At 39.8% G+C, this 27,315-nt stretch overlaps 1 protein-coding gene across 1 annotated transcript; it reads right to left on the minus strand.

The window, feature by feature from the left end:
- Positions 1-2,325: 2,325 nt before the first annotated feature.
- VDAC2 (voltage dependent anion channel 2) lies at positions 2,326-27,315 on the minus strand. The gene is made up of 9 exons (XM_063434242.1): positions 27,208-27,315; positions 16,793-16,864; positions 14,516-14,565; positions 9,970-10,122; positions 9,625-9,677; positions 9,095-9,322; positions 8,246-8,396; positions 4,161-4,218; positions 2,326-2,934 (listed from the first exon to the last, which is right to left on the minus strand). The coding sequence occupies exons 2-9, from the start codon at positions 16,857-16,859 to the stop codon at positions 2,843-2,845; spliced, it is 852 nt and encodes a 283-aa protein (XP_063290312.1). The 5' UTR covers positions 16,860-16,864; positions 27,208-27,315; the 3' UTR covers positions 2,326-2,842.

Genomic DNA, 27,315 nt, shown 5'->3' on the forward strand with positions numbered 1-27,315 from the left:
AATGACTCCTTTACACATATTCTAATTTTAGAAAAGTCTGTTTTTCTAAAGTCTAAAACTTTTGTTTTTGTGTGGTGTGACTCAGTCACTGTTCTTATATTAAACCACACTGACTGATGATCACTGGATCCTAAACTTTCACCTACAGTAATATCTGATACCAAATCTCCATTTGTGAACACTAAATCTAGTATGACCTCTTTACGAGTTGGCTCCTCAACGACTTGTTTTAGAGACAATCCCAGTAGGGAGTTTAGAATATGTGTGCTTCTGGCACAAGTAGCTATTTTTGTTTTCCAATTCACATCAGGAAGATTAGTCACCCATGGTGATAACTTCCCCCTTCATTGTCATTTTAGCTATTTCTTCAACTAGTAGATTATCTAACTCTTCAATTTGTCCTGGGGGCCTATAAATCACACCTACACGAACTACTGTGTGATTACCAAATTCTAACGTAACCCAAATGGACTCTATGTTCGTCTCACTAACCTTTATTAGGCTAGATTTTATGCTATCCTTCACATACAGAGCCACCCCTCCCCCTTTCTTGCCTTCCCTGTCTTTTCTATATAAAGAGTACCCTGGTATTGCTATGTCCCAGTCATTTTTTTCATTATACCATGTCTCAGTAACAGCGACTAAATCTACACTATCAGTTGCCATTATTGGCACAAGTTCATGGATCTTATTCCCTAAACTGCGAGCATTTGTAGACATGACTCTAAGCTTATCATTTTTTAACACACTTGCTACAGGCACCTTCTGTCCTTGTTTTGGGGGACAATTGGATTGATGAATGGGCGGTGTTGTGTATGGGTTGCTTGTAGTATTGGGTGTGTGGTGGTGTTGCGATGACTGAATTATGTCTATATTAGGATGGCAGGGGGTATTTACTAAACGTGTAGAACAGCATATTTTGCTTTCATCCTCCCGCTTTCCTAACTTTGGAAAGAGAGCAGGAATTTGTTCTAATACCGGTTGGTCCAATGGTGGAACGGTCTATAGTGCATCCTCCATAGGTGGTAACATGACAGGTTATCCATTGCCATGGTAACCTGCAGCAGTGCTCTGACTTATTACTAGTACTGGATTGTAGTGTCAGCCTGCTCTGTGGGTGGAGAACACAGGCTCCCTTGCTCTTAGATTGCTGGGAGAGCCTCACATGCCCTAGGTTACAAACCCCTGCACTAAGCTTTAGTGCAGGCTTCCTCAAACTCCGGCCCTCCCAGATGTTGCTGAACTACAACTCCTATAATGCTCAGCCTATTTCATTCATAGAATCATGAGAGTTGTAGTTCAGCAACATCTGGAGGGCCGGAGTTTGAGGAAGCCTGCTTTAGTCGTTAAATGGATACTATAGTGCTAGGAATACACGTCGGTATTCCTAGCATTATACTTCCCTCAACCCTAGCAAGCAGGAAGTGCTTCTAGTAGCTCTATGATTGGCAGCCACCAGAGGCAGTCTTAGTCCTGCAATGTAAATGATTGCCTTTAAGAAACTGCAATAATTACATTGCAGTACTAAGTGGGACTGTGCCACTGCACCCTGACAACTTGATCTTAAGTGATCTGGGTGCCTATAGTCTCCCTTTAAGGTGCAAGTTTTGTGTGCTCTATAAATACCATGTTCTTAAACTTGCAGGTAGGGCAGACCTCCTTAAATCTGTATAGTCAAACCTTGTACTGTGTATCCAGTAGTGCAGAATCTGTTTCATTTCATATAAATAATACCTTTCTAAAAGGGTAGTTAAAGGACCACTCTAGGCACCCAGACCACTTCAGCTTAATGAAGTGGTCTGGGTGCCAGGTCCAGCTAGGGTTAACTAATTGTTTTATAAACATAGCAGTTTCAGAGAAACTGCCATGTTTATCAATTAGTTAAGCCTTCCCCCTAATCCTCTAGTGGCTGTCTCACTGACAGCCACTAGAGGCGCTTGCGTGATTCTCACTGTGAAAATCACAGTGAGAGCACGCAAGCGTCCATAGGAAAGCATTATGAATGCTTTCCTATGTGACCGGCTGAATGCGCGCGCAGCTGTTGCCGCGCGTGCGCATTCAGCCGACGGGGAGGAACGGAGGAGGAGAGCTCCCCGCCCAGCGCTGGAAAAAGGTAAGTTTTAACCCTTTTCCCCCTTTCCACAGCCGGGCGGGAGGGGGTCCCTGAGGGTGAGGGCACCCTCAGGGCACTCTAGTGCCAGGAAAACGAGTATGCTTTCCTGGCACTAGAGTGGTCCTTTAAAGCTTGCCGTTTGCAAACACCAACCTATTTTTTGGTAAAACACATGTACATTAACAAAAAAAATGAGAAGGGCACAAGTCACATGTTGGTTTTTGTTTTTATTCATAATTCTTACTTTTAAGGATATCAAAAACCGTCACAAAATAAAGTTGACTTCTACAAACCGTCAGTCCCTCTGGCTGAAGAGACCTACGTTTGTTGCTTGCTTCAGAGTTGGCATTTTCAAATGTTAAAAGGAACATAAAAAACAGACATGCAAAACATGTACATTTGTGTTTTTAATAGGAGAGGTTTATTTAATCTGTGGTGGGAAGCACTACGAAATATAATAAGAGTTGTACACATTTTAATAAATGTGTAAGGGAGTGCTTCATGGTAGGATCCCAACCAGGAGGGATAACTAGGCTCATCCAGATCGGATGGGATATCTACCTCAATACAGCTCCTTTCCTATGATGACAACAATGACAATTTGTAAGGGTGGGAAAGAAAAGAGGGAAGTACATATAAGTTTTGCTGGTTCTGGAAACAAAATATATAGGTAAGGCCAATTTTCCTGGATATCCCTTGGCGCTAATTTTAGACAGAACAAATGGACACTTAAGCCTCCATTTCTAGACCCATGCCAAGTTTGTGTCCTCCGGCATTTATGTTCTTTCCGTCTACCAAGGCGGCAAGAGTGAGTTTCACTCCTAAACAGAGAGAAGAAGAATGGTATTGGTCAATCTGTGGCATCTGCTTCTTTGGAAGTTTAAAACACATTCCACCATTGTATAATATAGTTTAAAAAAATAAAAAAAATCAAATATATGCAACACTATGTGCGTGTTTTTAATTATTGAGAAATCCAGGATTGTGACCAAGAACAAAACATGCAAACTGAAAGAGATGTAGAGTAAAACTATATAAACATGACATTATCCTACTGTTATATGGAGTGGAAGTATGTTTTGTACTGCATTAAAAAATGCATTGCTGTTTTAAAGTTAATGTATCTGCTATAAAAGCCCAGGCTTTAGTTTATGGTGAGCGCTCTACAGACCAGTAAGAGGCTCAGTCAGTAAAAGCAACTTATTTCCTCTTAAACCGTATGGACTGCAGCAGTCCATTCAGCTTGAACGAATAGCAGAGAATGCCATTTAAAACTGGTGAAGACACAGAGGGGTCTATTCACAAAATGCCAATTTAATTTGGTTCCGTTCTTCTGTTTGATAAAATTCCTTTGAGATTGACTGTATTCATGAATAACTGAATGTCAGCAGAAAGGATCTCTGATATTTCTGAAGGGAAATAGCGGGAACTGCAGCTTACTTAGCACAGAATCGGAACACATTCTGCATTGTATTGGGATGCTTTTAACAGGACACGATTAGTCCTTTATGTTCATATCTTTCCATTATAACCAACCAAAAAGTTAAGTGTTCATAAAAAGAATTCAGCAGAATACTTTAGCAATTAGTTTTTTGATGGTTCTAGGGGGGGAAAAAAGTTCAGGTACTACAAGGCACTGCAGGGGATAAGCTGAGCTTCTGCTCAATCATCAGTCAATCTGTTGCTACAATAAAGCACAACCCCAGCAGCTGCTATTGTCTGTGGATGTGATGGTACCTGTAGGAAATGGAGTTAAGCCTGACAAAGCAGATAGGATTGACTATTTGATCAGCCTTGTACTTATGCAGCTGCAACCTCAGGAAGGTTAAAAGGCAAAGGGGACAGGTCATTGGAATATGGTTTAGATGCAGTTCCCCTGGTCGACATCAGGGGAACTGAAACTACCAAACAAGGCTAATTTTATTAGGTTATTGACTGACAGTGTGAGGATAATGGGCCAAATACAGATAGATAAATGAAGGCTACTGTTCTGCTGCACACATAGCTGCTTCTCAAACAGGTTATGACTTACACCAAAAGCACTTACCTGGCCTGAGGGTTTGGGTGTATCCTACACCAACAAGGCTGGAATTATCCACCTTTGCCTGGAAGGGGGAGAAACATTTTTTTAGCGGTTAGCATAGCATTGAAGAACCAAAATCCCATAGTTGTGACTTTTCACACAGAATATACCACTTCATCAGTTCTAAAACCAAGATAAAGAATGTGTAGTTGTGCAACTTTGTCTGCAGTGAAACATGGGCATTTTTTAGTGAAGGCGTCACTGGGGCCGTCCTATTAAACAGGAAAGAGGAGTGCAGTCCCCTTTCCCACACAGCGAGATATTATTTATCAAAATATTCTGAAATCAGACTATTAAGTTCAATCATGTCGATTGTATTTATTAAAAAGTGTTCTAAAAGTGATTGAAATGTGACTGTTTTATGTAACGTTTGCCAGTTTTGGCAGCAGTTATAGAGGACATCCACATTTAAAATGGTGGGAAAAAGGTTAAGTAGAACACTTATTGGACAAAGTGGAGGAAAATTGATAAATATGTTGCCTCCCCCCAAAAATCATATATTCAGATATTACTGGTTTGTTTTGGGTTGTTTTTTTGGCACCCAAACAGCAACAGCCTAAAAAAGTTCAACTGATTTAGTCAATTCCATCTAAGATTTGATATACAAGTGTCTAAAATACTATGTGATGTCAATTAATTGCCTCAAAAGAAATAAATTAAACAAAATTATGTTTTTCAGACTTTAATATCTCCCAATGTGTCCTGTGCTTATATTTAATAGAGCAGGTGGTCTTAAATATGTCCATCTATTTAATGTAGGATTTCTTACCACTATTTATATTTTCTACCAGCAACAAACCTCTATTATCAAGTTTAGAGTAAGTAATCCAACTTACATTGGCTTTTTAACAACCGTTATTAATGTTCAGGGTAACAGTATCAGCAGAAGAGAAGAATCAGCACAGCCCAACAATGGGTGAATATTGTGCACTTTGTAAGCTGTAGAGTGGTACTTGCCATTATTACTATTCCAGTTATTATTACTGTACACGTTAACCCCTTAACGACGAGTGACGGACGAGGTCCGTCACTCAGGGGAATGCGTTAATGACGAGTGACGGACCTCGTCCGTCACCCGTTAAAATTAACCCCAGATCGCCGCAATCGCGGCGATCGCGGGGTTAATGGTGCTCCGGTCTGCCTCTGCATTAGAGGCAGACCGGGAGCACCGGATCGGGCTGTCAGAGTACATGTGCCCGCTCTGACAGCATGCCAGAGCGGGCACATGTGCTCTCTATACTCACCTCCGCCTCCCTGCACTTCCTGGTTCTGTGTGAAGTGCAGGGAGCCGGATCTTCAGTGATCCTGCCCCCTGGTGGAAAGAAAATATAGTCAAATTAAAATCCCCCCCCCCTTTACCCATTTTAATAAAAAATTAACCCCTTCCCTGCCAATTGATCACTGACTACAGTGATCAATTGGCAGGGATTACATTTTACTAAGATCTGATTTTTTTTTTAACCCCTGAGGGTTAATTCTTTTTTTTTTAACCCTCAGGGGTTCAATTTATTTAATTAATTAATTTAAATATTTTAAAATTATAAATTTAGCTAGCTGGGGAGGGTGGAAGTTAGTGGGGAATTGGGGGATTTAGTATTACGCTAACTAGGGGTTAACGTTAAAAAAAGTTTAAAAATACGCTTTAAAAAGTTAAAAAAGTTTTAATAACATTTAAGTAAAAAATGTAAAAAAATAAACCCTTTACCCAGTCCAAATAAAAATTAACCCCTTCCCTGCCAGTCGATCACTGCCTACAGTGATCAAAATACAGATCACAGTATTATACTGTTCTAATTTTTTTTTTAACCCCTGACGATTAACTTTTATTTATTTTTTAACCCTCAGGGGTTAAATTTATTTAATTAACTAATTTAAATATTGTATAATTAAATATTTTGCTAGCTGGGGTGGGTGGGAGTTATGGGAAAATGGGGAATTTACTGTTAGTGCTGCTTACTGCTAGTTAGGGGTTAACGTAAAAAAAAAAGCTTAGAAAAATGTTAAATCTGTAAAAAAAAAGTTTTACGAAAGTTTAGGAAACTTTAAAAAAATGAATAATCAAAACAAAAGTTTAAAAAATAGTTTTAAAAAGTAAAAAAAGTTTTAAAAAGTAAAAAAATACATTTAATAACGCTCATTACCACTACACCTGGTACAAGCTAGCGGAAAAATGATCCCACGCTAAGGTTCAAAATATGCCTTTTGAAATACCCTGGGATTTCTTCTTTAAGAAATGGTATGGCTTTATGGGGTATTTGGTTTATATAGCCTGGTAAAATACTCTAAAATGGGACATGGGCACAGCGTAAAAATTTAAAGTTTGAAAAAAAATGGAATGGCTGTGTCCCAAATGTGCCCCTCCGATGTCCACATATACCTGGCAAAGGTACATACGGGGGTATTTTTGTACTCAGCAGACATAGCTGAGCAACATATGAAGTATTATACAATGGTAGTACACATAAGGTTTGCAAAATATACTGTGCAAACGCACTTTGTGTGTCAAAAAGGCAGAAAAAACGCTTATTACCACTACACCTGGTACAAGCTAGCGGAAAAATGATCCCACGCTAAGGTTCAAAATATGCCTTTTGAAATACCCTGGGGTGTCTACTTTAAGAAATGGTAGGCCTTTGTGGGGTAGTTTGAATTTAAAACCTGCAAAGATGCTTGGAAATTGCACATAGGCCCGGCGTCAAAATTCAAAGTTCGGTCAAAACTGATATGGCTTGGTCTCCTATATGGCACTGTAGCTTCACAAAATAGTGCCATAGACATACAATGGGGGTGTCCTTTTACTCAGAAGACTTAGCTGAGCATAATTTGGGGGGTTTGAACTTAGTGGCACACATGAAATATACAAAATGCCCAGCAAAAATGCAATCCGTATGTAAAAAATGCACAAAATTATTTTTTACCACATACTTTGGCATGTAATGGTAAAAAAATGGGGGCATGTTAAGGCACAATATGCACCTTATGAGATACCCTGGAGTGTCTTCTTTTACAAATGGTAGGCCTTTGTGGGGTGTTTTGAACAGTCAAACTGTTATAATACCCCAAATGGAAGCATAGGCTCATTAAATCCGTCTCTCAAAATTCTACTGTGAATACTGAAAAGGACAGGTCTCCTGTATGGCACTGTAGCTTCACGAAATAGTGCCATAGACATACAATGGGGGTGTCGTTGTACTCAGCAGAAGTAACTGAACACATAATAAAACTTTGTACAGGAATAGCACACACCAAATTTACAAAATACACGAGAAGTTCTTTGTTATAAGTTTGTGTGCGAAAACCCCCAAAAAACACAATTTTACTCCAATATTTAGCAGAGGTTGGCGGTAAAATGGCTACGTAGAAAGTGTCAAAACAACCTTAGGTAAATAGCCTGTGGTGTCTGCTTTATATAAATATATACTTTTGTGTGGCAATTTTGTTTTCTTTTATGGCCATTAGGCTTACAAGACAAACATACCAAATTCTAAAATCGCTCCACATAAAAAGTTTATTTTACTCCTTGTGCTTTGTGACCTGTAACTACCAAAAAAACTGAAAATCCCAGACACATTATATATTCTGTAATTCAGAACAACTAAATGAATTTATTTTTAATTACTTTCCTTAACCTGCACTAATTATGTACACATTATTATTGCAAAAACTGTAAAAAAAAACACACAAAAATTCATTTTTTTGCATATTTCTGTATTTTTTTTATAATAAATAAGCATTTATATATACATGTGTTACATCAAATTAAAGCCCTTTCTGTCCTTTAAAAAACGGTATATAATATGTGTCGGTGCAATAAATTAGTAAAATGCAAATTGCAGTTGAACGCAAATAGCAAAAAATGCCGTTGTCATTAAGTGAAAGACAAGCTTCTGAAGCTCTGTCCTTAAGGGGTTAACATGTCCATGGCTTGTTAATGCTGCATCAATAACTGCTCTTGCACCACTTTAAAAGTAAACAATGCACAAATCACTTTGTAACGTGTTAAGGGGACAACACAGTTTTAGTTCATTAAAAAAAACATATACACTTACAGAGATGGAGGCGTTTGAGTCCAACTGGTATTTGGCTGCAATTCCAAAGCGAGTGCTGTTGTTACCAGATGTCCAGGCAAGGTTGACTGAGGTTTCCATTTTGTCGCTAACTTTCTGGTAGATAGATCCTGCAAATTCTGAACCGTCATTGCTGAAGTCAAAAGAAGAATAGATGTGGTTAACCAATGACTAAAAGCGTAATAAATAATGCTTCTTTAAAGTAAACACTCACTAGACCAACTAGGCAAAAATGCAAAATGAAATAAGAAAATACTTAGAAATGCAAAACAAAAACAGACAAAGGTGTAAGAAATGTAAAATGGTTTAGTTCTACCAAACTGGATGAGTAATTTTAACTAGATGTAGTAAAAAAACATTTTATACATAACCAGTACATCCACGGAGTTTTGTATGAAAAACAAAGAACATTTGTAGCCAATAGTAACTATTTGCCACGTGCTCCCTGGTTCCTTCTTAAGAAATGTACACCATCAATAAATTACTATATGGTAAACCCATTAACAATATGAGAGATCTGTGCTGTGAATCTACATTGGGGTTGATGGGACACTTTACAAACACATCACTTGCTCATGTAACGCCACTTCGAGGGTGGCCAGTGAGGCAAGGAATGTGCTACAACAAAGGTTGATCAGATGCTGTACAATCTGTGATAATTAGTACTAAACAATGTATTACCATTAAAGAGGACTTTTGACCCCAGTGTTTCCAGTTACCCTTCCACGGTAAGAATGTGCTTGTGTGTGCTTTCAAACTTACAGGCAGTGTGCTATTTTAGAATCACCACAAACATGAGAAGTTACACAGGACAAATATCAGATCACTCACACGTTGGTGTGGAGCTGGAAATCCCCTGTCTTGTAACCAACAGCAAAGTTATTCTTGGTCAGCTTTGATTTGGCACTATCAAATGTCATCTGGTAGCCAGCAAGCCAACCTTCATAACCCACAACTGCAGATCCATGGATAGCAGGGCCAGCAAAATCAAAGTCCACATCACAGCCTAAGTTTACATATTCACGCTTGTAGGCAGCCTTAACTTTACCGCTCTTTTTCCTGAAATACAAAGAGAGAAAAAAAAAAAATGAGATGTTGTCCTTAACTTGAACTAATGCATTCTACAGAGATAGAAGGAAGTAAGGATTACCCTAAAAACGACTGTGGAATCCAAGCAAGAAGGTGGCTAAGCACTTCAATAAGATAAAAATGCCATGAAAATGATTTTAACATTCCTATTCCCATGTCAAAAATTAACATCACTGTAAAGTTATTGTTTGTTTCCATTTTACAGTCCGGTTTGCGATTCTGTTTCCTGCTATCCATTAGGTAAAATGCATTAAATATTTATAGTCACTTACCCAGTGTTTGGGGAAAATGTTGTGTCAAATGTCAACTTCAAGCCCTTTGCAATCTAAGAGAGAAAATACGGAACAAAATCAGGACTCTAGTGACAAATACGCCAGACTCTCAGATCTACACAGAACTATGTTTTTTTTTTTTTTTTTTTAGAATTGCTTTACTTTGATTTATTTTTAATTTAAAACGAACCAAAGTTGCCTCTTTAAATGCAACTTTCTGACGTATGCCCAGCATTGTCACAGTTTCATTAAGTTTTGTAAATAACTTTATTCAATTTAATGCGAAAACTTAAACAAATTAAATAATGTCTTCCAACAGCTCAGGATGCATGACAGAACGGTTACCTGGTCTTCAATGGTGATTTCTGTTCCCAAAGTGTTGTCAGTGTTCCACTTTTCTGTGAAAGTCAGGCCATATTCTCCCCATTTATATTTGGTCTCTAGGCTGCCATTTACTTTACCGGTATCTGTGTTAGATGATCCAGATGTTGTAAATTCCTTTTAGAAAATAAAAAAATAAAAAAGGATTAAAACAACCAAACAGAAACTTGTCTAACTTACAGTACAGTCAATTTTAAAAGTTATCTTGAATAAGTTATAAAAAGGTTTTCACCAGCCAAGACACAGCTTTGCCTAGGTGCCAAACTCAGCACACTGCTGTGGCTTCCAGAACCTATGTGATCAATGAAAAACGAATCAATCCCAATGTGATTTTGGAATAAAATTTAGGTTTAAATTGTGTCTGTGTAAGGCGAGAGCTGAATTATGAACCTAGAATTTAACATTCCAATAAAAAAAAAAAATATATACACACACACTAACATCCCAGATATGTGCTTGTCTCCCTTTGTCAGGATAGACTAGCACAGGAGAGATATTTACAATGTGAATTTGTCTAACTTTTTATATTCAGTCTTTATTGTAAAACATGAACACAAGAATTCCATAACTTACTCTTGATTTGTTGCTAAATAAAAGGTGTAATAATGAATTCCCAAAAGAACTAATTTATGATATTGCCAAGAGAAAAAAAAAAATGTACATACAAGTCTTGTTTGAAATTAACTTCAAGAGAGGTTGCAAGACAGTATCACATAACCCATTTACTTTTCACATTAATACAGGGCAACCAGCACTGTTTTTACTGATAAACTTTGGTTTCATACACAGCCAGGCATTCATAGAAAAAGTAGCAACATTAGAGCGGTTTCTCCCAGGTTCTGCACGCGCCTATATATCAAGAAGAGAGAGTCAAATACAGCAATGCCCCAATGCAGCTAAGAGGAATATTAAATGCTCAGGAGAAAAGGATTTACATTTTTATGAACAATTTCTTTTTTTTTCAAACATATACTATTAATTTGTTTACCAGACCCTAACCCTTCCATTACAGTGTTTAAGTCAGTATGCCATGTCATTTGGTGGAAGTACTGACAATGTTGTATGTTAATGGCTCCCATTGAGGTTCATTCCATCCTGCAATGTATGATCTATGGATATAAATATTTAGATGCAGTCTTTACACTACTTTTCCCCACAACTAGTAGACTGAGTTGTAATAAATTTGAAAAAACAAACCCAAACACAACACACTATTCCCTTTTAGAACATTAATATTCTTTTTAGGGGACTACTGTTTACTAGGCTAAAATACAAACCCAGAATTGTGGAAACCTCAGCCAAATCTTGGTCCCTGGCACATGGCCCACAATGACACTTCATTAGGTTAGGAATTAGGTTAGAGATATCAAACTGGGTTGGGGAGCAAACTCCTGCCGGTGGGATGGTTTTGGGAGGGTGAGGGGAAGAAAGGAAACCGTTTTCTCGCAGAGAAAAGAAAATAGACTCACACAGTTTTGATTGAAAGGACAAAATAAATAATTAGACACAATACAGTACAACTAGGACACGGACAGGCTCTCCATTCTGTGTTTCATCTGTACTGAAAGAGGCTTTTAATGGGCTACTTTGGGAAAGTGCCAGAGTTATCAGAGACTTCATTCCCGCACATATGCTGCACAGCTATGCATGGTCTGCTCAATGACTGACTAAAGCAGAAATATGCTGCCATGGTTCATCCTATATCAAAGGCCCTGTTTTATGGCTTTACTCAAGACTCCCTGTGGATTGGTTTCCTCGTTTTGCCTTTATGACTCACACTCAACAGTGGTCACACTTCATAAAATTAATCAATATTGTTGGACTTCCCTCTATTAAAGAAGGCTCAGGTGGATTTTGGGTAGTGTGGGCACCATGAAGACTAAGAGTTACACTGTAATAAAAATATTTATTTCTAACAAAAAAATGCTGTATGTTGAATTATAATATATATACATATACATACACACACACACACACACACACACACACACCTCCAAAAAATAAAGGGAACACAAAAAGAACACATCCTAGATCTGAATGAATTAAATATTCTTCTGAAATACTTTGTTGTTTACATAGTTGAATGTGCTGACAACAAAAATCACACAAAAATTAAAAAAAATGGAAATCAAAATTTTCACCCATGGAGGTCTGAATTTGGAGTCACACTCAAAATTAAAGTGGAAAAGCACACTACAGGCTGATCCAACTTTGATGTAATGTCCTTAAAACAAGTCAAAATGAGGCTCAGTAGTGTGTGTGTGGCCTCCACGTGCCTGTATGACCTCCCTACAACGCCTGTGCATGCTCCTGATGAGGTGGCGGATGGTCTCCTGAGGGATCTCCTCCCAGACCTGGACTAAAGCATCTGCCAACTCCTGGACAGTCTGTGGTGCAACGTGACGTTGGTGGATGGAGTGAGACATGATGTCCCACATGTGCTCAATTGGATTCAAGTCTGGGCAACGGGCAGACCAGTCCATAGCATCAATGCCTTCGTCTTGCAGGAACAGCTGACACTCTCCAGCCACATGAGGTGTAGCATTGTCTTGCATTAGGAGGAACCCAGGGCCAACCGCACCAGCATATGGTCTCACAAGGGGTCGGAGGATCTCATCTCGGTACCTAATGGCAGTCAGACTACCTCTGGCGAGCACATGGAGGGCTGTGCGGCCCCCCAAAGAAATGCCACCCCACACCATTACTGACCCACTGCCACACCAATCATGCTGGAGGATGTTGCAGGCAGCAGAACGTTCTCCACGGCGTGTCAAGTCTGTCACATGTGCTCAGTGTGAACCTGCTTTCAATCTTGCCGTTCTCTGGCAAATGCCAAACATCCTGCATGGTGTTGGGCTGTAAGCACAGCCCCCACCTATGGACATCGGGCCCTCATGGAGTCTGTTTCTGACCGTTTGAGCAGACACATGCACATTTGTGGCCTGCTAGAGGTCATTTTGCAGGGCTCTGGCAGTGCTCCTCCAGTTCCTCCTTGAACAAAGGCGGAGGTAGCGGTCCTGCTGCTGGGTTGTTGCCCTCCTGCAGTCTCCTCCATGTCTCCTGATGTACTGGCCTGTCTCCTGGTAGCGCCTCCATGCTCTGGAAACTACGCTGACAGACACAGCAAACCACCTTCTTGCCACAGCTCGGATTGATGTGCCATCCTGGATGAGCTGCACTACCTGAGCCACTTGAGTGGGTTGTAGACTCCGTCTCATGCTACCACTAGAATGAAAGCACCACTAGCATTCAAAAGTGACCAAAACATCAGCCAGGAAGCAAAGGAACTGAGAAGTGGTCTGTGGTCACCACCTGCAGAACCACTCCTTTATTGGGGGTGTCTTGCTAATTGCCTATAATTTCCACCTGTTGTCTATCCCATTTGCACAACAGCATGTGGAATTTATTGTCACTCAGTGTTGCTTCCTAAGTGGACAGTTTGATTTCACAGAAGTGTGATTGACTTGGAGTTACATTGTGTTGTTTAAGTGTTCCCTTTATTTTTTTGAGAGAATAAGCGCAGATTTTATAACGGACAGTTTTTTTCTATTGCATTTACTGATTACACGGATATGTGGCTTTTCAAAAGCATGGTTTTGAAGTAGTTACATCAATAAACATTAACCATCTATGACAGAACTTCAACAAAATAAAGCAAATCGTGCTACCGGTCGGTGTGGCCTTTTTTTTTTATTGGGGACACAAGAAGTTCCATTTAAACTCATTTTAGTGGTTAGAAATCCCCTTTAAAGAAACTATAGTCTGGATGCCACGTTTCAAAGGGAAATTAGATACAAGAAGCAAGAAAAGACCAAGTATTGTATTTCTATCTGTATGCAACAGTACCGGTATAAGCTATACTGAAATTCTAGCAATGCCCCACATACTGTAACTCTGTTTTTAGTTTTCCCACACATACTGTAGCAAAGTACCTAATTTTTCTGTATAATTCTGAACGTACAATAATCCAACATATTTAACTAAAGCATCATCTGCAGGTTACCTATTATGATCTATGGATAAAATGCATACCACTGTATACATAAATATACCCATTAAAACAGCAGCACAGCCATGTGTCACTATTCAGAAAAACAAGTGATACAAAGAAGCGCTCTCCTGAATAAGCATGTATTTGAAAAGCACTGCTAAAAATATGAACCAGATTCATTTAAAATGAATGGCAATTAATTATGAATGACTTTACAAAACTGGAACTTTATTGCCACAGTGTAAAGCTGAACATGATAATCCCAAACATCTGAGAAGTGATACATTTTATGTAGTGCCACTTTCCGTATGTGTAAAATGTTCAGTCATTTCAGCAAACTGTTTGTAGATGCATTTTCACAAATGTTCCCCTATTTTTTGCATAATATCTGACAACAAATTAAGTAGCAGACCTGCTTACGTGCCAACATTTATTTATTTTACCTTCTCGTGAATGGATTAGGATACAGTGCACAAACAGTATAATGTAGTAAATAAGATTGTTTGGATATTAGCTTACCACTCCACTTGCAGACTTGGTCTTTACATCGAGTTTCACTATGCCAAAACCTGAGCACACAAAAGGAAAGCATTATTGAAATCCATTTACAAAAAAAAAAAAAAAAAAAAGTAATACAGGTCTAGTGCAGCAGTAGAAAGACTAGGCCATTGTTTAACTGCATCCAAAGCAAATAAATCAGTGCTCACTTTGTACTGGTTGGAGTAAAACAATTATGTGATGCATTAATACACAGGGGATATTACTGCACAGCCATAATAACTGAAAGCTGCTTATATATGCAGAATTGATTGATAAATCCTGAACGGAGCAGTTGTGGTTGTTTTTTTTAAACATATAATTGAGGTACAATGTCTTTAGTGAGCAGTTAAACATAAACTACTGTATATACTCGAGTATAAGCCGAGTTTTTCAGCACATTTTTTGTGCTGAAAAACCCCAACTCGGCTTATACTCGAGTCAATAGTCTGTATTATGGCAATTTGCATTGCCATAATACAGACAGGGGCTGTGAGAGATCGTTACTTACCTCTCCTGCAGCTCCTGTCAGCTCTCTCCTCCTCCGCGCCGTCCGTTCAGCACCTCGGTCAGCTCCCAGTGTAAGTCTCGCGAGACTTACACTGGGAGCTGACAGAGGGAGCTGCACGGACGGCGCGGAGGAGGAGAGAGCTGACAGGAGCTGCAGGAGAGGTAAGTAACGCTCTCTGCAGCCCCCACAGCCCCCACTGAACTACCAATGCTGGACCACCAGGGAGTAAGAGCCCCCCTCCCTGGCCAGCTAGCAAGCAGGGAGGGGGGACGAAAAAAATTATAATAAAAAAAATAATAATAATATTTAAAAATAAAATAATAATGAATAAAAATTAATAATAGAACAATCAAAATGCCCACCAACACACGCACTCCATTCATATACACACACGCACTCCATTCATATACACACACACACACGCACTCCATTCATATACACACACACACACGCACTCCATTCACATACACACACACACACGCACTCCATACACACACACACACGCACTCCATACACACACACACACGCACTCCATACACACACACACACGCACTCCATACACACACACACACGCACTCCATACACACACACACACGCACTCCATACACACACACACACACACACGCACTCCATACACACACGCACTCCATACACACACACACACACGCACGCACTCCATACACACACACACACGCACTCCATACACACACACACACACGCACTCCATACACACACACACACACGCACTCCATACACACACACACACGCACTCCATACACATACACACACGCACTCCATACACATACACACACGCACTCCATACACATACACACACGCACTCCATTCATATACACACACGCACTGCACTCATATACGCACTGCACTCATATACGCACTGCACTCATATACGCACTGCACTCATACGCACTGCACTCATACGCACTGCACTCATACGCACTGCACTCATACGCACTGCACTCATACGCACTGCACTCATACGCACTGCACTCATACGCACTGCACTCATACGCACTGCACTCATACGCACTGCACTCATACGCACTGCACTCATACGCACTGCACTCATACGCACTGCACTCATACGCACTGCACTCATACGCACTGCACTCATACGCACTGCACTCATACGCACTGCACTCATACGCACTGCACTCATACGCACTGCACTCATACGCACTGCACTCATTATATACACACTGTAAATAAATATTCAATTAATATATACACACACACACAATGCACTCATACACACCCACTGCACTCACACACACACACACACACAGCATTCATTATATACACACACTGTAAATAAATGTTCAATTAATATAATTTTTTTAGGATCTAATTTTATTTAGAAATTTACCAATAGCTGCTGCATTTCCCACCCTAGTCTTATACTCGAGTCAATAAGTTTTCCCAGTTTTTTGGGGTAAAATTAGGGGCCTCGGCTTATACTCGAGTATATATGGTAACTGGAAAAGTGTGCGAAGTGACTGTAAACCAAATAAATAGAAGTGTCAAGACTAAAATTGAAAACACTGTCCTTATAGTTTGTGTGTGTGTGTGTGTGTGTGTGTGTGTGTGTGTGTATGTGTATGTGTGGAGGACAACAACACATTCTATAAGGACGACGTTCGTGCTTAAAGACACTACACTGAAATATAAAATGTAAATTATACTGTTTTTGCGAAGAGTTCTTCAAAATAAACATTTTAGGAAAAACTCACCAAATCCTTTGCCAAATATATCTCTGGCAGATTTGCCAAGATCAGCATATGATGGAGGTACAGCCATTGTTTCTGAAACAGAAATAATTAAGGGATTGAAACATTAATTATGTTAGAAACAGTAAAATGCAGATTACAAGCAACAAAAGAGTAAATCGAAAATAAGAAGATTTCAAATATATAAAAACAGAAAACAAGACATGACAGAATGAATGGCACCATCACAACTTAAGTGTACTTTATTTTCTCCACATTTAGATCTCAGTTTTGTTTATACATTTTTTTTTATATTAAAACATTTGTTTAATGCAAAATAACACCAGCCCTCTTTTCCACCCCCCAACCCCTACAAAGTAACTTGGTAAGATGTACTCTGAGTACATACTCAGCCAATGAAGTATCAGTTTGAACAGTTTTCTTTGTCCCATGGATTTGAAACACTATATACATAATAGGAGGATATTGAATAGGTGTGGAGGAGAAGTCAGGTCAACAGCTCAGCTCACACGCATCTCTCACTGGATGAGCTACACTGTTCATCTTACAATGAGGAAGAGGTTTTGTGAAAAAAGGAGGTGTGGCTAAGGAGGTGGAGTTATGGTGCAGAAAGCACCCAACCTTTTTTAAATCAAAATTGAAAGTTTTCAACAGGTATATAAATACCGCGATAATGAGGCCATATGCACTGAACTACACAACCTCCCTACACACTTCCTGAAAAAGAATAAACATTGTTTTGAATCCTTCCTTGCCAGGGCAGTAGTAAGGTCATGAGGTGCCAAGCAAGGGGGCAAGTCCTTTAATGCCAGCATAGTGCATAGTTATACAGGCAAAAGATGTATTAAAAATTAAAATTGGACCAAAGTGACCATTCACAGCACTTCAAAATAGCTGCTTTAAACAGATATGAGCAACAGCATACATTCAATGTTTCAGTCCAATTGCCCTACTGTCTAGTGAAAAATCAGGTAATGAGATTGAAATATTGATTGTATGCCGGATTAAAATAAAGAAGTTATTTTTTGGTTTTAAATATTAGTGTAGCGGAATGTATTAAGCCTGTCCCATAACCTGCATATTTGACTGTATTCGTTTATTGTATTCATGTGTTTTGGTATGCTTTCGTATGTGGGTTCGGTAGTTTCATGGGAATGAAACTACCGAACCATTGGACCACCCCAGTGAGAAGTGTGTGCCTCGTTAGGCGTTCACACTTCTCACAAAACCGCAACTTGAACTTTAATTACGGATGCCTGGGTGGGCGCTGTTCGGTATACGAACCACGTGCGGCGGCCATCTTACGCATCAAAATCTCAGCGGTGTTTGGTCGTCGAGTGTCTGAAACTCAAATCGGACACTCAAACAACCGAACACCGCTGAGACCTCCAGAGCTCCGTAACTACTGAACGGAGGGACCTAACAAATCCCCATTCGGTAGAAACAAAGTACCGAACGAGGGATCTATAATACAGGTGAATTTAAGTGTTACTGCCAAACGGAGACCGACCGCAGGGCCCAAACGCATGGAACCCTTTTCGGATACCACCTCGTGTGCGGTCGGTCAAACTTCACCCTCCACCTAACTACCGAACCCCTGATCCGATCTGGGTGAATTTTGGATATATTATTCACCCAGATCAGGGCTACCTGGCGGTACCCTAATATTGATGCTATGTACTAGTTTAGGGGTACATCCAGGTTTGGGGTAATGTACAGTATAAGTTAAGGGGATTATGAGTCACTCTGAGGGGAGGAGATGTGTGGGAGGTAACAGTTACAGTATTGGTTACTGCCCTAATTTATGTGAATCCCTCCCTTGCATGGGAGCATGCTTTATAAGGAACCCTGGAATAAAGATTGTTAGTTCTGCTCCTGAAACTGTGTGTCGTCCAGTTATTGGGATTGCTGTTGGGATATTGCTGTGTTACTTTGCCTGCTGGAAACTCTGCTTGTGGATTTACAATTGCCTTGTTCCTGAGCCTCACTGGGATCGTAAGTGGAGAATAGCTGTGGGATATCAGCTCTCCGCCACAATTAGATGTGCCCTACTAGGAGGCTGAAGTTTGACACCAGGACAAGAAACTGGGAGACAGACAGGGTTATTCAGTAAACAAAGAATTTTTATAAATAAAATGCAAGACGAAAATGGGTTAAAAATAGTCAAACTGTCACTATAGCGTTTTTGGAGAATTTTTCCATATCAGCAGTTTTTGGTTTTAAAAGACACTGTAGGCACCCAGACAACTTCAGCTCATTTAAGTGGTCTTGGTGCAAACACCCATCAACCTTAAAGGGAAACTCCAGTGCCAGGAAAACGATCCGTTTTCCTGGCACTGGAGGGTCCCTCTCCCTCCCACCCCCCAATCCCCAGTTGCTGAAGGGGTGAAAACCCCTTCAGTGACTTACCAGAGGCAGCGACATGTCCCACGTCGCTGCTTCCTCCTTCCCCGCCGCTCCTCCTCCTGCTTATGTCGGCCGGTGGGCGAGACTGATCTTGCCCGCCGGCCGAGGAGACCTAATGCGCATGCGCGGCAATAGGAAAGCATTGAAAATGAATTTCAATGCTTCCCTATGGGGAATAGAGCGACGCTGGAGGTCCTCACACAGCGTGAGGACGTCCAGCGACGCTCTAGCACAGAAAACCTGTGCTAGAAACCAGGAAGTTCCCTCTAGTGGCTGTCTAATAGACAGCCACTAGGGGAGGACTTAACCCTGCAAGGTAATTATTGCAGTTTAAAGAAAACTGCAATAATTACACTTGCAGGGTTAAGGGTAGTGGGAGTTGGCACCCAGACCACTCCAATGAGCAGAAGTGGTCTGGGTGCCTGGAGTGTCCCTTTAACCCTGCAGTGGTAATTATTGCAGTTTTTATAAACTGCAATAATTACCTGCTAGGGTTAACTCCTCCTCTAGTGGCTGTCTACCAGACTTGCAGAACTGAAACTGACTTTTGGTCCGTTGCCTGACACTGGACGTCCTCACGCTCTGCATTAAGACCTCCAGCGTCAGATTTCCCCCATAGGAAAACACTGAATAATGCTTTCCTATGGGGAGATTCTAATGCGATCACGGTCAAAGCTGAGCCAAATCCGAGGGACATCGGCACTGACCCAGGTAAGTGACTGACGGACTTATTAACACCTTCAGCGCCAAGGGAGGAGGAAGTTATAGTGCCAGGAAAAAGTTTGTTTTCCTGGCACTATAGTTTCCCTTTAAGTATTTCTTAAAGGGACTCTATAGGCACAGACCATTTCATCTTCTTAAAGTGGTCTGGGTGCCATGTTCCTATAGTTTTAACCCTTTAACATTGACTTTGTGAACTGACGCTGGACTTCTTCACGCATTGCTCACTGCACATGCACATTAGGCTCCCCCTCAGCGCTGAGGGACTTAATCGCTGGAATAAGGTGAGTGAAAGAAAAGGTTATGTAACCCCTTCTGCTTTCTGGTTGGGGGGCAGCCAGAGGAACACTTTAGTGTTTTGAATACGGTTTTGTATTCCTAACATGTGTTCCTTTCACCCTAGCGGGGGGAGGATGGGTCGCCTAAACACTGAATAGGACACAATAGCATTAGGAATACACATTTTTATTCCCAATGCTCTACTGTTCCTTTAATAATCTTGTGAGAAAAGAAAAGGACCTATATCTAAATCACAAGGAATCTTTGGGAGGAATGGATGTACTGTTGGTCAGTAATCAGCAGTGAGTGTGTGTCATACAGTTTTACTGACCCATACATGCACATCTTCAGATAAACATACGCTCATTGACACACCATAACTGATGCCCACATGCACTCATTAAGACACACACACAGTGACGCAAACAACAACACAATCAAAGTACGCAGTCAACACATGGAGTGTCGAAGGTACCTACCCCTGCGCCTAAATGCTTTTCGACCAACAAAGCAGGGACTGTCCATGATGTTTTGTATGCATGTTTTTCTGATTGATTGAAAAATAAGTGAAACTGGCAGAAGACCTCTAGCAATTTGGCTATTTATAAATGGAGAAATCCAGGAAGATAGGGGATTTAAATTCAATATCATGAGTTAGATAACTGGATTCCTAAACATCCACAGAAGACGGGCAGTATGAGCAGACACATAGTGATTTAACCCCTTCACTGTGGGAATCATGTACACCATATCCCAGAGGCATATACAGGGATACAAATTCACACACAGATAAACATACAGAGATATACACATATAATCCAATACACACTGCCACATACACTCACTAAGAAATACTACAAAACCAGGTACAAGCAGTCAGACACACAAGCACTGGCAGATACAGACACACAGTCCCACAGATCAGATGGCTGCAATGTGAGGGGGTAATGGGCATGCCATGGTAATGTGGCCACATATACAATATACATAGGGTGACATACATATATGCAAGTGTGTGAGGATTATAGAATATGTGGGTAAAAATGTAATAGTTTTTTTTATTTCTTATTAGTAACTTTATTTTCGGGAATTTTATTTTCGGGAATCTCTGGGAACCCTTATTCATCACAGGGACTTGGAGCCAATGTCAGATCTATTCTCTCACACCATATGCAATTTATTATACTATGTCAGTGGGATAAAATGTTTTTACTGACTACACAGTAACTTTAACGCTAAATTAGTGCCCTCAGTACCCCACCCTCTCTGTGCTTCTCTGGTTAATGATGATGCATTAGCCTGAGCAGCTATGACTAGCTGAGACAGTCTACGGACTGCTTTCAGCCAGTCACAGCTAACATTGCTGGTATGAATTGGTATTGCTACAAGGAAAAGTGTAACGGACAACTTGCATGTCAGTATAGAGGGGATCAAAAACTAGAGGAATCACCCAACATTAGAAGTATGTAGGTTTGTATTTCTAACATGAGAGTTTCCCTTTAAAAGTTAAACAGGCCCAACAACCACACCACAACTTGTAAACAGTAAACAAGCACAAAAAACAAAACTAAGTACACATTCACACAATTCATTTTACTGGGGAGAGAGATAGTCTGGATCCTCTTTAGACCTCGGAAAGATTTGCCAATGTGTTAATGGAAATGTTTTGGCAAAGATCAAAGCAGTGGTCGAATGAAAACTCAAAGAAAGGCGGGGCTCAGAAAGGCATGAAAACGTTAACTAGTATAAAAAAAAACAACCAAAGAGAATAAAACACTAAAGAGTGTTATTGTAGTCCGAAAGGATTCAGGGTACTGCCTCAGACACAAAGAGAAAGTAAAATAAAGAGATAATAAATAAATAAGACTAAGAGAAATTGTAAAAAGCTGAAGAGTGAGACGACTTTTCAATAGAAACAAACAAATATTACGGTGTGAAAATATAGGCTGTGTATGATGGCTAGCGATGCATATGTATTTAGAAAGAATGTTAAACCTACAGCAAAGATGCACTGAATCTAAAAAGGATTTTTTTTTTGAATAGCTGTGAATCACAGCCATGCCTCGGTTAGAAATAGGATTACCAGGATATGCTCTACATACTTCACCTCAGACCTCTCCCTCAACGTGCCCTCAGGGTAACATTATACCAAACCTACACACATTACAAGTGTCAAAGTGCATTAAAGAATAGACTGAATGATGCTGCGTTCAGCACGGGTCATGTGCTAAAACGCTTGTATTACAAACACCTGTGCAACTTCGGTTCCACTGTCATTAAAGGGGCATTATAGTCACCAGAACCAATACAGCTTAGTGTCCCTCTCCATGCAGGCTTTTTAATGTAGACACTACCTTTTCAGAGAAAAGTCAGTATTTACATTGCTGCCCGTAACACCTCTAGTGGCAGTCACTCAGAAAGCCACTAGAAGTGCGTCCTGGGTTAGTGCTGCACAATGCGCAGCACTGACATTAAGCGTCTCCACGTTGATTGTTCCCCATAGAGAAGCATTGATAGGATGTATCTCTATGGGGCAATATTGACTGGCGCAGCATGGATTTTTTGCTATGCATGCGCAATAACCTCCCGATGTTTTCCTATGTGAAAGTATTGTAGCATTGCATTGGATTGATTAACTCAGACATGGAGGCGAGACCTGCGCAGAGAGGGAGAAAAGATGAGTAAAAGCACCCTTTCAGCTGTCAGAGCGGGGGTTTGTATTCCTGACACTACAATGTTCCTTTAACTTAGCAGTAACAAATGCTATAGCAAATGTTAATAAACACTTGGACTTAACAGAATTAATTGCAATAACTCCTTATTAAATTAATTGTATGTGCACTTGGTTTCAGCTCAGATCAGAGCAATCAGCTTCTATTCCCAAAACTGTTAAAGGGACACTATAACGTTTGAAATACAAAGCTGTATTCCTAAAGCATAGTCTTTGCTTTAGGACTAGCCTCCTGTGGGCACTCTAAAAATAAAAAAAATATTATATTCACCCTTACGCCAGTGAAGAGTCTCATTTGGCCATGCCACAGGCTCCTCCTCCCAGATTACTCCAATGAGATGAAGTGGGCTTGGTGCCTATAGTGTGTCTTTAATGCCACAAGCATGTAAACACTACAGCCCAATGTACTCTCACTGCCTAACAAGTGTGCTCGCTACAAAATCCAAAGACTTAAGGAACAAACTACAATAATTTTCTTCTACATTTATGCTTACATTGCAAATAACATTTGTGACAATAGGGACCATTACTGGGAGCATAATACTGACACTTTACACGTGCCTGGATGGCTTATGTGCCTATTACAGGTGCAGTGTGGTGTCAGAGTAGCAGTTTCATTGCCATGGTGATAACTCTGCAGTGCCCTCAGCTGACTGAATAGGAATATGAACATTTACATAATGTTGGTATGCAAATCAATGCACCCAAATAAGTAGTTGAATGTGTATATTGTTGCATTTTATGGTGTTTGAAAAAGTCGTATTGTATATTTCCAGTATTAATCATAATTGCAATGTTCTGTATATTTGTATTTTAAATGTTTTTCATCACATGTTTAAGGACAAAGGCTAGCACTTATTCAAAAATAAAGCATTGCAAGGTAGTTTCATTGAGGACTGTGTGTCCTGTCTGGTTTGTTTGGGGAATCCAGTAACATAGTTTTGGACATGTTTACTGGCTGCACTAGTTCCTGGTGCTAGGGATGTATCAAGCCAAATCTATGCCTGAGAGCCACAAGTGCCTTTGTAAAGGCAGTATTTGGAAGTAGGACAGGTAGAGGGGTCAATACCTGCTTCAGAGAAGCAAGACAGGCAAAGGTGTCCATACCTACTGGGGAGAAGCAGGATGGGCAGAGGGGACATTACCTGCCTGGGAGAAGCAGACAAGGGCTACCTGCCTGAGAGGACAAGCCCTTATGGAGGCCAGCCCAGCTGGGGTAGCTGCTGGTCTGACCTCTGGTTCATAAAAAACAAGATAACTGACTATTCAAGGCAAAAGATCACTTTCCACATGAACAGGTTTTATTTTTAAAAGCATTCTACACGTATGTGTATTAAAAACATAACCCAGAGATCTTTGCAAGTAGCAAGTAGTTGATGTCCATTATGTTATACCATAAAATAGAATCAGTCACAAAAAGAGCTTTGAATACTGTTTAAGGAATTAGAATAATAAAAAAATAAAAACAATACCATGTTGTGAAAATGATATCGCAAAGACTAAGTAAAAATACCACTATTTATCTGGCTCTTTTCAGTGCCAGAGTGAACATGCCTGCTGTTAAGGTCACAATGAAGGGGAAAAAATACAGTCACATGTTAAGGAATCCTATATATAGCACAGACTACATGGATGTGAGTGACGGCAAGGGGGCAGACATCTTGAAAGCATGCTTCCCACACGGAGTGAAAGACTGTTCTTTTATCTACAGTGAGTAATTCAATACGAAGAATAAAAGGACATGAATGAAGGTTTACCATTTGTCCAGCTGGAGGAGCTAGGGTTCCCAAACTAACCAGAAGCTTATAAAATTCAGGAAATCCCATTCAGAGGCGAAAGGGAGGAGGGGACGGAAGCCGTTGAAATAGAAGCACATGCTTTTAACTCCAGGCACAAAAGAAAGGCTGGGACAACTGCCACCATTCCTTCAGCTATAAAAAGAATGTGCTCCTGCAGATAAAAACTAGAAACATGCTAAACAGGAAGTGATTTAAGAATTTACATTAAACTACACCAGGTGTTGCTCAAGGAATGGAATGACAATTTATGTAATGTCCTTGAGTGCTCAGGGTCACTAAATGCACACATTACAAGGTTATAAAAGGTGACTTTAACCAGGTACCAGTGACATTCTAGAATTAATGATGCAACACAGGATAGGTAAACAAAACCCATTACATAAGCATTTACTTTCCTTTAGCATCAAACTGATAATATGGCCATACATGGCACAAATTTGTTGCAAAACGGGGAAATAGGACAATATGGAATATGGTTCTTAACGTCCAGAAAAGGAAAACAATTTACCAAGTTGTAACTTGCACAGGAGGATGGCTCTTAACAATTTGAGATGCATTATAAATGCTGAATTGTAAGTCCTTGGGCTGTCCTTAATTGATCCTCTCTGCAGGGTTACTCTAGTCTAGACCCTGAATTGTTCCAAATAAATTCCAAAATTCAGGCTAAACTAACCAAGCCGTTCCTATAGCAGAGATGGGGAATGTTTCCAGATTCGTTATTTCAACCTCAATTTTGACATTTGGATTTCAATTAATCCTGTCTACATGTAATGAGAGTATTTTTGTGCTTTACGTGCAAGATGTAAACTATTGCTCTGAATTTATATAGTAAATGGACAATAATGGAAACCATTTTAAATGGTTTAATAATTTATGAATCTGGTGGTGTTAAAAGAAGCCATTTCATACTAATGTAAAACATAAAAATACTCCATCTGGGTTTATACTGTTTCTCATGGATGTCTACAAGCAAATTATTAAAAACTACCAATTGGGAAAATTTAGATTTAATAAAATAAAAAACGTAAAACAATTTGACGGATTATATAGGAGTAGAAATGACATGTGGTTATAAATCCTAACTAGTTGTATAAAAAAAATAATAATAATAATTATATATTACACACACACAGGTTTATGGGCAGATAATGACTTATTTCACAGTATTTGATAGCATTTTGAGAATGCGGTTAATATTATTTAGTAGGGTTGGTGCATGCTGTAGGTTTTAGTGATTTGAAAATCAATTTGCAGAAATTGGAAAAAATATATAAATCACCTAAATGTCAACATATGTAGGATTATTTACTAGAGTCAAAACTGCAGTGAATTAAAATCTGAACGGTAGAACCTAGATTATAACAGCTGATTTAGATAAATTCTTCATTGATATTAGTACACACACACACACACACACCCTCCCCACTCCCATATTACATGGTATGTATATCTATATAATTCCATATACTGGTCCCATATATCTGTATAGATCTATATATTATATTGGTCCCATATGTCAGCATATCTCTCTATGCTTATCCCATAGATCAGTATTTGATGCCATATATCTATATCATTTCTCATACAGGCCCCATATTTCATATGGTATTTATCAATATATATTTCTCCATAGAGGCCCCATATTACATGATATATCAGTAATAGAGATTTTTTATATATATATATATATATATATATATATATATATATATATATATATATATATATATATCTCTCCACACTGGTCCCATATTACAGGATCTCTCTCTCTCTCTCCTGGCCCCATATTACATGATGATATTTCTCTATATAGGTCCCATATTACAAGACATATCACTATATCTCCATACTGATTCCATATTATCTGATATTTCAGCATATTTCTCTATATTGGTCCCATGTTACATGATCTCTCTATACTGATCCCATATTACGGGATATATCTGCATATATCAGTATACTGATCCCATATTACGGGATATATCTGCATATATCAGTATACTGATCCCATATTACAGTATCTCTCTCTCTCTCTCTATATATATATATATATATATATATATACTGGTCCCATATTAGTGGATAGATATATCTATATTCTCCTATATTCCATGTTAGGTATTATTATATTGCTCTATATTCTCTATATTCCATGTGAGGTGTCAGTATATTCTCTATATTCCATGTTATATTCCATGTTAGGTATTATTATATTCTCCTATATCCCATGTTATATTCCATGTTAGATATTATATTCCATGTTAGGTATTATATCCCATGTTATATTCCATGTGAGGGTGTGGGTCACATGGCTGCCGGCTCTCTGCCCGGTTTCCAGGCCTCACAGTCAGTGTGTGATGTGGTCTCAGTGCCCCCCAGGTTGCCCTGTGCCCCCTCCCCCCCTGTCTGCCATGTCCCGCTCTGTGTCCATCCCGTGTGTCCCGGTGCGGGCTGTCCGTGCCAGCCCCCGGGGGCCGGAGTACCTGTGCTGGGCGATGCGCGGCCTGCTGTGTCCGGTGCGTGCGGCTGGAGGGCGAAGTGAAGGAGACACAGAGCCTGTCAGCTACAAGCTCCTCCCACCGACCCCGCCC

The sequence above is a fragment of the Pelobates fuscus genome, chromosome 10 (assembly GCF_036172605.1).
Source record: "Pelobates fuscus isolate aPelFus1 chromosome 10, aPelFus1.pri, whole genome shotgun sequence".
Classification (NCBI taxonomy): Eukaryota; Metazoa; Chordata; class Amphibia; order Anura; family Pelobatidae; genus Pelobates; species Pelobates fuscus.